This window comes from Vigna radiata, chromosome 4 (genome assembly GCF_000741045.1).
Source record: "Vigna radiata var. radiata cultivar VC1973A chromosome 4, Vradiata_ver6, whole genome shotgun sequence".
Classification (NCBI taxonomy): Eukaryota; Viridiplantae; Streptophyta; class Magnoliopsida; order Fabales; family Fabaceae; genus Vigna; species Vigna radiata.
In genome coordinates this window covers 11,986,300-11,998,965 of record NC_028354.1, presented here as the reverse complement: position 1 = coordinate 11,998,965, position 12,666 = coordinate 11,986,300, and the positions used below count along the sequence as shown (strand labels likewise).

General features: G+C 30.7%; 1 protein-coding gene across 1 annotated transcript; it reads right to left on the bottom strand.

The window, feature by feature from the left end:
* Positions 1–10,565: 10,565 nt before the first annotated feature.
* Positions 10,566–11,327, bottom strand: LOC106759073 (non-specific lipid-transfer protein 1). The gene is made up of 2 exons (XM_014642083.2): positions 10,946–11,327; positions 10,566–10,806 (listed from the first exon to the last, which is right to left on the bottom strand). The coding sequence occupies exons 1-2, from the start codon at positions 11,305–11,307 to the stop codon at positions 10,797–10,799; spliced, it is 372 nt and encodes a 123-aa protein (XP_014497569.1). The 5' UTR covers positions 11,308–11,327; the 3' UTR covers positions 10,566–10,796.
* Between the last annotated feature and the right edge of the window lie 1,339 nt (positions 11,328–12,666).

The window sequence follows — 12,666 nt, the reverse complement described above, 5'->3', positions numbered from 1 at the left end:
CAAAGTAAAAAAGGACGATCTACCCTCAAACAAATTCAACCAAAACATAAATTATCTATAAAATACTTAATATGCCAATTTAAAAATTTAGTTATATATTATTGTGAAGTATGGTGAACACAATTTGATTAGTATCATGTGATAATCTTGAGAGTCATTTTTAAGTTAAACTATTGTTTGATTTGTTGCTTTGTTAATTAGATATTTATGATAATTCCTCAACTCATTAATTACAATTTTTTAAATGACTCATATTTGTGAAAAATGTTATGGTAGATGTTGCTTCTTTAAGTATTAGAATTTTAACACTTCATGTTTTTGTTAATTTTTAATGTTTTGAACTATTTTGAAATTCTATTTGTATGTTGATTCTTTTGCTATCATTATTGTGCTTCTTGTTATTCTTCCTTATTTTTTATTTGGTTTCACTTTTTTTTATCATATCCAAAAGGGAAGAAAAAGTATTGTCAGGTATATGGTTGATCGACATAAAATAAAAAAGATTGTTAACACATGATAGTAAAAGAAGTTGTTTGTTATTTATGATGTCCAAAATACTGTCTTTAATCTAAATTGTAAAACCTTTTATTAAAAAATCTTCTCTCACTAATATTTTTATAAATCAATTAAAGGTGCAAGTAAAAGCATTGCAATACCCTACTTTTGAAATAATTAATTACACTTTTAGACAATCATTGTGAAAAACTAAAGAACATGATGTATTTCACAATTAATCAATTAAGTTAAAATTTACTGCAAAAAAAAACAAAACACTATTACCTACTATAAAAATTTGTAAGTAATGTTGTTATTTAAATATTATCTATAGACAAAAGTTGGTAAATAAAATGATTGTAGGTAACGTTACCTATATATTGATAAGTAGGTAATTACTTATGGAAAAAATGCGTAAGTAATTACTTATGGAAAAATTTATAAGTAATCTCATGTGAAAGATAGGTTTACTCACATAGTATATTATCTTCTTGGTCTTGTAAAATTCTTTGATAGAGAAAACCTAAAAATATTAAATCTTGAAGAACTTGAATAGATCATTAAAACCTTGAGCGATAACTATATCAAAATCAAGAAATCTTATGATAATAAATATGGAAACCTTATTTGAAAACCAGAAAAGTATAAGTTGGAGCTAAGAAGATTGAAAAAAAGAAGAAAAACAATATAGCCTCAAATCTCAAAAAGGCTTATACGTGTGCATGGAAGAAAAGGAGATGGAGAATGGTGAAGAAATTATCAAAATTTCTAAAATACAAGATCAAGTCTATCTTTCCAAAGGACCAACCAACACATGTTATGAATGTTGTAAGATAATTTTAAATCTAATTATCCTTTATTAAAATTGAAACAGAAATTTGAGGACAAAAAAGGAAGCAAAGAGAACAAGAAGAAAAAAATACTATATTATATGAGAAGACAATGTTTCCAGCACATCTAGTAACTCAAGTGAGAGTGAGGAAGAAGAAGCCAATGTTTGTTTACTGACCGATGTAGAAATTTCAAGCAAAAGTGGTGGAAGTAGTTCTAAATTTCAAACTATAAAGAGAATTATTACCAACTTTTAAAGAGTTACATGATGGAGCAAAGCATTATCCTGTTTAAAATAGACTTAAAGAAGATAATAGATGGCTTGAGAATAAATTAAAACGATTGCAATATGATTTGAAAACTGATATTAATACTTTAGAAATGATTTATGAATTTTTTCATGCAATTTTATAATTTAGTGTTGTGAAAATAGATTAGAACTTGCAGGCCAACTAGACTCACCACGGGTTCAGGTCGCGTTAGGCTTGAAAAAAATGAATTTTTTTTATACGGGTCAATTTTCAACCAGAATCCGACTCATCAGGGTTGAATCCATAGTGAGCCAGATTGGCTCACCAACTCACCTGGTCTAATTTAAGTGTTTCAATATTATTATTTAACATTTTTTATTGTAAATGAGAATAAAGAGAAAGGTGTTTCAAGGGAGCAAAATATTATAAATTTATCCATTTATGACTCTAATCTTATAAATGGACAAGTGACACAAAAATTATCAATATTATAAACTTATTTATTCACTTTTTGGATTCATTTTTGAATTATATTTGAGTTGTATGTTAATTTTTTTATTTTAAATTATCTTTGGAGTTTAACATCATTTTATATTGAAATTATTTAAATTTGAATTACAAAAGAATTGTATTTTTTTATTTAAATAAAAACTTTAATTAAGTGAGCCAATGAAACCTGTTTAATTCACTAACTTGTGTTGAGCTAGACTGGGTTTGAATTTCTTTTTTCAACTCACTAATAAATGAGCGGAGTTAGATTGAGTCACTAAGTGACCAATCTGTGGTGGGTTGGGTCGAGTTAGGCCAGATGACCAGTTTTTACAATAGGAAACTCATGAGTGTAAGGATTGTAAGAAGCATTAAAAATTTGGTTGTTATTAATTCAAGATGAGTAATTGGAAGTGCATGGGATTGAGAGATTATTCCCATATATTAAAGCAACCTCACAAACTTATATTTGAATAATTTTTTTTTAAGTATGAGTTCTTTCACAGTAATATTTTTTTTATTAGAGGTATTTTAAACCACGATTACTCCTTATTTATATTGTCATTTATCATAATTAATGAGACACACTTATTTAACCTTGGGTTAAATATGCTTTTAGTCCCTGAAGTATCAGTGAATTTTGGTTTTAGTCCCTGCATGAAACATTGATGGCATTTCATCCTCTTAGTATTGAAACATGTATGTTTAATCCCTAAAAACAGACGGCGTGAATTTTTCTGGTGATGTGGCTAACGGTTTGCCACGAGAAGCCACGTGAAGTCTTCTTCTCCAATGCGGGCCACCCCCTCTCCCTCCATCTACGCTCCTCAACCACCCTGTCTTCGAGCAACTACTCAACGAATCCGTATAGGAATACGGATACGAGCAGAAAGACATGCTCCGATTGTTGTGTCACGTCTTCGATTTTGAGCGGGTGTAGTTTGACACAACCCAAAATCGCTTCTTGGCTGCTAGTGAAGATGGCCAAATCAAATTTTGGGAGATGGGCAATATTAATCTTCTAACAAGCACTGATGCAAAGGGTGGATTATAGGCCCTTCCACTCTTGAGATTCAACAAGAAGGAAGTCTTCTTGTTGTCACCACTCTAGACAATGGATTCAAAATTCTTGCTGATATAATGGTTATATTTAGACGTAAACAGTGAAGTGATACCACTACAAGAAATAATGCCATTATCTACGGAATTTTATATACGGATTTGGATCCGTATATAAATTAACTATTATGTACGGAAATTATATACGGATGTTAAAATAAGGATTTATATACGGATATTATATACGGATTTTTATATACGGATAATCCGTATATAACTGCCGTATATAATGTTGACGCGGGGTGGCGGGAAAGTTATCCAAGGATAGGATCCGTATATAACATAAGTTATCCGTATATAGTTTGAAGCAGGTGTTATCTGCGGAATTTATATACAGATTAAGTAAATATATTTTTTTAAAAAATGAATTTCTGCTTACGTGGAAGCTGAACCTGTATTCACTCTCTCATTTCTGAAGCTGGAGCTTTGCCCTCTTTCTTGAACCATCATCGACGTTTGTTCTCTCTCTCGAACCCTCCTGAACCCTGGCGAGGCGCTTTCTCTTAAAGCCCATTGTCGATCCCTGTCGGTTTCTCTTAAAGCCCTCTGTCGAGTCCTCTTCGTGGTGTTGCTGTCTCGAGCCCTCTTCGGTGTGGCTTTGGTTGTTCGTCGTCTCTCTCTCTCAAAGTGTGTCGTTCATCAATCTTTAATCTAGTTGTTCGGTGCGGTGCCGTAGTTGGGTGTTGAAAGAGAACCTTGTAAGTAAACCCTAATGCTTAGTAAATGTTTAATTGTGAAAATCCTGAACCCTAATCTCATTTTTGTGTGTTTTATTTGTCAAATTTGGGGTTCGGGTCGCAAGCCGTAGTTGGAGTGATCGGAAGCATCAATTGAGGGTGTTGTGTGGTGGTTTAAGAAGATTCGCACTGGTTTTAAGGACTGAGACATATAGCATTTGGAGACATATAGCATTTGGAGTTGCAAAGGTGAGTGAGTTCGTTTGCCTTAAAAGAGCAGTATACTGAGAAACTTAGTTGCTTATGAAGCATCCACTGCATCACGGTCTCTGACTTTCACCCGTTACACATAATAATTTTAGATCCAGATCTGTATTTCTAATATAATGAACTCCAAATTCTCTTTATTTATACTATTCGAATAATCTTCGTTTTCTATAACGAGTGGATTTTGTATTTCTATGGTATTAAATAATATATCAACCTTTCGAATTTGATATTCTTTATTTAATAGAAGACGGATCACAGCTTTTCCATGGAAGAATCTTCTGCAATTTTTGCTGTAAAAAGTTGTTATAGTGCGATTCTTTTTTAATATTAGAAAAAAGGGTTATTTTGAACCATTTGAAGAGTGATGAAGAGGTGGCTATACTGTGGAATGGGATGACCAAGTCCATTAAATTGACAAGGGTGCCATTGCTTGATAAAGTCATTGAAGATGTTAACCAGCATTGAAGAAGGTTGGACGCATGTTGCAGACTGCAACACTTCTGAAACACTTTTGTACATGGGATAACTTCTATGTTTATTCAAATCAACCCATCTGGTTGCAGAGAGGAGGATGCGCAATTGACGGAGTAGGCGTCTCAGTGGCGGAGGCGACGAGAGCACAGCGAAAGTGCACCGGAGGCGCGGCAAGAGACGACGACTGAGAAAGTTAGGATTTTTAATTTGGGGAATTTCTTTTTGGGGATCCGGTAGGGTTGTTGATGGTTGAGCCGGTGGAGTAGCCATGGGGGTTTCAGTGGCTAGCAGTGGAGACGCGTTGGAGAAGAAGACTTCACGTGGCTTCTCGTGGCATACCGTTAGCCACATCACCAAAAAAATTGACGCCGTCTGTTTTTAGGGTTTAAAGATACATGTTTCAATACTAAGAGGATGAAATGCCATCAATGTTTCATGTAGAGACTATAATCAAAATTCACTGATACTTCAGGGACTAAAAACATATTTAACCCTTTAACCTTTAATTAAAAAGACTTTTATACTCAAATCCCTTTAAGTCGGACACTGAAACTAATTATTGACTCTAATATTATTAATAAATTTTAAAAAAAAATTAACGAAAAAAATGACATGAATCTAATTTGCATAATAGATATTCATACTATTCTAACCCAAAACTTTATATTAATTTTATACTTTACAATAAGATTATGATTTTTTATATTTTTTAGAACATGTTTAACTTTTTCATGAACCAATAAACTTGTTTTAATGTTTGAGTTAAAAGTGAGATGATACTTTATATGAATTTGTTCACTACTGTTATCAAAATTTTGTATATTTCTTGGAAAAGACAGTATTAAATTTATGAATATTTTTTATACGATTTTGAGTTGGAGATAATAAGAACTTTCCAACATGGAAATTAATGAAAGATTATTAGGCTTCTAATTAAATTTTTTAATTAAGAAAACAATATATTATTAATCTGAAATTGATTTGTAGATTTCCACTTTAAATTTGTTGCAATATAGGGTAAGCAGCAGACAGCTTGAGGGTTTACTCATGAAAAAAAGGGGTACGTAAAGCCATGCATTCATAGAGATGTCAAATGGATTATAATATGAGAGTAAAGCCATGCATTCAATGTTTTTAAAATTCGCTATATAGGTTGACTTCAAAAACTATTTAATGTTTCTAAAATATGGATTAGGTTAAACCTGATTCACTTAATTCATAGATCAAATAAATTTAAAATAGATTGAAAGATGGGATAAGTCCTAGCTAATCGACTAACAATACTTTACTAGTTTCTTTACAATTTCTTTTGTAAGATTTTATTATAATTATTTACTATTTTTAATTTTATAAGTTGATAATTTAATTTTTTAAATACTACAATGTTATTTAATAATATTTAGATAGTTTAAATATTTAATTTATTTGTCAAATTATATAGGTTCATCTTTTAGTTTTCAACAATAAATAAATACTTTAATTGTATTGTTATAAAAAAAATAATTGAATTAATCCACTTTATAATGTTATAATAAATATTTTAATAGTATACATAAGTCACAAAGTTAATAATATTTTAAAACATAAAATTAAAGATGTGAATTCTTTTTTGTCTGGACTGGAATAAACTAATCGTGATTTATTAACTCCTTATATTTAAGAGATTATCGAGTGATTATTTCACAAAACGTGCATGTCTTATTTTTTCTTTATATTTGTAGTTTTTTCCTTAGGCCTCCGCCGAATACATCAAATAACACCTAAAATTCTATATACATGTGTATAAATTATAAATAAAAGTATCTCATGGTTAGTTGCTTACAAATAAATAGCCAACTAGTTTTTTAAGACAACCCATTTTGTTTTATTTTGTTTTCAAATGCAAATAAAATACTATACAGTTAGAAAATGTAATAAATTTAACGTTTTGTGAATATTGTTCATGATATATCTTTGATGTGGTATCACCAATAGATTGATTTTCTGACATGATTTACTTGTTCCTATACCACATATATACTATGATCATTCAGATATGTTAATGGAGAATTTTTTTTACTATAGAAGAAGTATATATTAACCAATCATTGAATATGGAACTCAATAACCAACAATAATGTTGAATGATGTTTAGAGAGCTAATATGGCTAAAAGAGTAAAGGACCTAAAAGCAAAAAAATTTCTCTTCCAAACTATTAAATGTTTAAGTTTAGAAACTATTCTTTGCAAAGAAAGTAAGTTCTTAGGATATTTAAAACTTTATAAAGAAAAAGTATTAAGGTTATAACAGAGTGAAGTTTGCTTAACTTCAAGCCTTAAAGAAGATATTTTTCAATGAAGGAGGATACTCAACCAATTATCTTGCAAGTTATTGAAAATCAACAAGATGTGATTTCGTAGTGAGAAGATGGAAGATTGATATTATTCACTATGAACTCAATTATGTTCTTTACACCAAGTCTATTGTAGAAAAAATTCCATGTTCTTTACACCAAAGTTCAATTATGTTGTCTTTGCAATTGAAGAATTTAAAGATGAACTCTCCCTTGATTAATTACAAAATTCTTTGGTGGTGCATGAAAAAAATATGAAAAAAAGCTCACATTATATTATAAGAAAAATTGATATTATTCACTATCAAAATTTTTCAGTAATACATAAAATTTGTCAATAAATTAAAATTATTGACGGTAAAAAATTTGGTAAAACTATTGTCGAAAAATTTTACCGATTGAATTTTTGTTTCGTTAGTAATTACTGACAGATTTGTACGTTGGTAAATCCGTGATAATCCAATTGAGTCCTTTATTGTAAACTTTGATCAAATTTGTGAAAAAAATTATTAAGGTTAATGCCAAATAGTACAGGTTGTGTCACTAATCGTAAGGATAGTGAAAAATGTTGCCTTCGGTTGGACTCAAAGCGGACAACAACGATGTTGCACGGTGGTGACAGTGCTTGAATGTATCATTGCGTGAAAGAGGAAGAAAAGATGGATTGTCCATTTCCTGTGTGTTTTAAAGAAGAAGAAGATGGAGTGGAAGACCTCAAACACGATGACATTGATGGAGACTTGGGATGACAAAAAGTTCCGCATCTGCGGATACCTACAGGTAAAATCCGTAACAGATAGTTACTACTCGCGGATATTTATTACCTCCAGGTAACAGGTAATGAGTATTTTAATATTTGTTTCTAAACGAGTTGAGTGTGAGTATTATACTATCTGACTCGCGGATACCCGTTACCCACAAAAAATAAAAATAATATAATTTATATTTTTTAAAATTAAATTTTCTTTTTATTACTCTTAAAAAAGAGGAAAGCTTTTCAATTAAAATTACTTAACCCTAATTAAAAATCATAATTTTTTTCTCTCAAAAACTTTATTCAGAGTTTTTTTTTTTTCCAATCTCTTCTCTTTTATATTTCTTGCGAGCAAACCCAAAAGCTTCTTATCTTTGTTCTCGCGCGAACAACTCAGTCTAGGAAAAATCCTCTGTGGCTCATGCAAAGGAGGTGGTATTGTGATTTCCTCTCCCTTCACTTTTTCTGGTTCGTCTTGTAGAGGAAAGGGACTTCTACGTTTCGTTGTGATTTCACAGTACAAGGGTCTAATTCTCACGTTTGGCTCACGATTTTGGAATTGAGTTTTCTTTGTTTTTCCTTTACAGGTGGTGGCGAAATATTGGAGGTTCTTATTCGGGATTGGGAGTTTTGAAATTAGGAATTTAGGGTTGTCTGCGATTTAGGGGTAGAGTTCCTGTGATTGGGGTTTTTTCCTGATCTTGTAGCGGGTTTGGAGTTTGTGATCTTCTTTTCTGCTTTGGAAGTTTTTGGGATTCTTGGACTTGTAGTGTTTTGGGGTTTACTCTGCCTTTCTGATCTTGGAGTTCTATGGTTGCAATTTTGTTCTTGCAAAGTGGGGTTTAGGTTAAATTTAATTAAAAAATTAAATTTTAATTTAACTTATATATATATATATATATATATATATATATATATATAATAATTTTATTTTAAAAATGTATAAAATATATATTTTTTTAAAATTTTTGCAGATATACATCGGTACCTGCGAGTTTTAAAATATCCGTGAGTATTTTTTAAATGAATACCCGCACGACTAGTGAACAAGTTGCAAGTTGGATTTTCGTTTTGCGTGTCGAGTAGCGGGTAGGCACTACCCGTGTTTGACCTGACCTGTCGTCATCCCTAATGGAAACAGATGATGGCCTGGCTGAATGGAGATAGAGGTGTGTCAAATGAGTTCGTAGCTACGATGGTCTTAGTCAAGATGGAGAAGTGGAGGAATGCAGAGGTTGCATCGCCCAACAAAAATGAAGACCTGCAATGCGAAATAGCTAATGTCTCTAGCAATCAGAGGGAAAAAATGGGCTGAAAAACTTTTGTTCTTTTTTTCGTCGGTAATATATATTTCATTTATCAACGAATTTACCAATAAATGTTTTCATCAGTAAATGAAATATTCATTATCGAAGAAATTTTTTGTAGGTAAGTGAAATATTGCATTACCAACGGATTTTAGCACCAAAAAAATTCGTGGATAAGAGAAAAAATGGACGGGAAATTCTCGTTCTTTTCACCAACAAATTTTTTCGTAAGTAATGTATATTTCATTTATCGACGAATTTTTTTGTCTGTAAGAGAAATATGTATTACCGATTGATTTCACCTACGAATTTTTTCATAAGTAATTGAGATACACATTATCGATAAATTTTACCTATAAATTTTTTCATCGATAATGAATCCGTTAGTAAAATTTGTCAGTAAAAATAATTCAAAATTTGTCGATTAAATCCATCGGTAAGTCAAATTTTTCGATGAATTTATTTCCATCGATAAAATTTTGTTGGTAATTTCAAGAACTTTTGTAATGATATAATGGAAGACAAAACATTGAAAACTTCGACAAATACTAATTCTAGATGTTTAAGAGGAAATGGTAAGGTTATAGGTTGAGGAAATAGAAATTCTAACTAGAAATAGTTTCAACGTAAAGGCAAAGGGATCGAGAATGATAAGTTAGGTTGAGCTCGTCGATGAAAAGAATAAAGTAAAACTGTATGGGACAGGACAACTTGCTACAAATAGAGGAGAAAGCGATAGTTTAAAGCACCAACCATCTTTTTCCACTTCCAGTGTCGAGGACGTTACATGACTCAAACAAAGATTAGAATCCGTCAATAATTATCAAAATATATATCTTTCAATAAGTATATGTTTTTTCAATAGATATAATATGTCTGTAACATTTGTTGAAGGACTAAATACTGGTGAATTTTTGCTCATCGGAAATATGACAAAAACATGCTATTACCAATGAATTTTTGCATTACCAATAAATAATGATCGTGAGTAATAAGTGATTTATTTTAGTGCAAACTGTTGTTCTAATATGATGATTAAGGCATTGTCTCACCTTGTGCTAGTGGATTTTTACTTCTTCCATTCAGAGTGTTTTCTCACGTTAAAAGTATTGATATTTTTTTTGTAATTATTGTTTTTATTTTCTTTTATTGTATTTCTCATAAACTCTTACCCTTTTGGAAGAATTACTTATACAGCTTTGATATTTTTTTGTTGTTATTATTGGTTTCCATCACTTTTATATATATATATATATATATATATATATTGGAGAATATATATATATATATATATATATATATATATATATATATATATATATGACATTCACACTTCTAAATTACTTGATTTTGTAACTGATAATATATTCTCAGTCTAACTCGTGATATAAATTCATTCTACATTTTGTTTTCTAACAATTTATTATATTATTAATTCAATATTTAGTCATCAATAATAAATATTATGTATATTTAGAATCTTAAGTATAGAAGAGTGCTTTTGCTATTCATTTTTAATTAAACAAAAGATTAAAAATAAAAGAAGAGCGAGAGACAATGTTATATGAAAATATAAATATATATTAGTGATAGAAAATCCAATATCACATTGGAGAAACAACAACATTAATTATAACATTAATGGAGATGGAGTTCATCACCCATTTCATATAAAATACTCCCTAGTGGGGGATTCAGACGACGGAGAATTTAAACCATCTTTATTCCCTCTCTGTTGCTTATTATTGTCGAATAAGTATATATCGTCACCAAGGGTAAACCCTTGTGCAAACTGCTTATGGTATCCTACAATAACCAAAATTTGATGTTAGTATGTGTATAAATATACTATATATATATATATATGCATGAAGTTTTGATATATCTGAGTGAAAAGTAACGGCTGAAAGATGTTACAGTATGATGTTGATGTGAGTGATCTTACGTGTTGCAATTAATGGAAGGGGTGACCTTGTAGGGCAAGTGAACCCCACAATTCCTAGCGAGTGCTGAAAGGCGTGGAACATTGATTCCAGGTACACTCAAAACACTGTTTTTGAGGCATGTGCAGACGGATCGTCGATCTGGGGTGGACTTGGCTTGGTTGTTGATGCGCTTGACACCGTTGCAGCATGCTGCAGGGATGGGTCTACCAGCAGGACCCGTTAGGTAGCCTATGCATGGTGCCACAGTGAGTTGCAACGAGCCACATGGAATATCTGCTTCTGCCAAGGGAATAATCTGTCCAAAACCAACAATCAGCACCACAAGCACGCAGGTAACCTGAAAAAGCAGAGGGCTAGCCATGATAGAGGAGAAAGTTGCAGTTGCAGTTGAAGGAAGAATGATGTTGAGGTTGTGAATATTTGAAGGGGTTTTATAGAGATGAGATAGTTAGATTATGGAATGGTAGGTATTCACTTGCTGGTTTTCATTTAATGCTAGAATTGAATGACAGATAACTGGTATCTGTAATAATCCAATACAATGGTAATATCCATATCACCCTTTTTTGCTTGCCCTAAATTGAGTTCAGGACCACTTTCCATATAACTAAAAATATTCATCCAAGTTCACTTTTGTACCAACTTATTTGTCTGTTACCCTCCAATTTCTGCTCGACTATTGGCTAAAAGTTTACATCAAAAACTCATTAAAACTCGATTAGATCCTCTGCTCTCTCTTCACTCACCTTGTTCACTTCTGGGAGTGTACGGTTGGCGAGCAAACCGAGCACGAAAGAGCACGAAAAAGAACGTGTAACAGTATTATAACATATTTTTATATTGGAAAAATTTCTTTTAACAACACTTTTTTAACAACACTTTTTAACAACGCGCATACGTGGCAGTGGTCCATTTTAAATATTTTTTAAACATAAATTCAAATAGACCAATAAAATAATGACACATGTTTCGTTGTCAAAAAGTTGTTAAAAAGTGTTGTCAAAATATCATTGTCCTTTTATATTTACTTGACTTATAATATAAGAATAAAATAGTTATAAAAATGTAAACATTTATATTTTTTAAGAAAAAATAAAAATGAATAGTATTATATGAATGTAAAAATTTTAAGTATGTTAAATAATATTTTTCAAAAACTACACATGCATGGTCCTTACTTCAATTTATTTTCGTGGATTTCTGAATATTGAGGAAGAAACCATTCTTGCTGAAACGAGAGGATTGGAGTAGAAAGAAAACAAATTTACAAAATAATGTTTATTAATATTATTGCTATTGTGATTAGTTGAACGTGGAAATGATATATAGAATATTTAAAAGAAAAAACTTAAAAGTGCAATATTTGAAAGATTAGATAAGAAGAATTACGAAGTAAATTAAAAACATCCTATAAAATACTACAATTGGACAACTAAATCTAATAAGTAAGTCATTTAACAACAAGAGTATTATTTGACCATTTCTAGAATGTACGAAAAAAAAATCACTACATTCTAAATATGTGAATTACATGTGATAATATCGTAGATAATGATAGTTACTATTATAAAATACATGCAGAAGACAACAAAAATAAACAAGTAGACACTAATATTTTTTTTTCTTATAAATAGAATAATCAATAAAACCTTGACCAACTTTTTTATTATCATCGAAGTAAACGTTATTAGAAATTAATGTATGACTCTAAATTTCATAT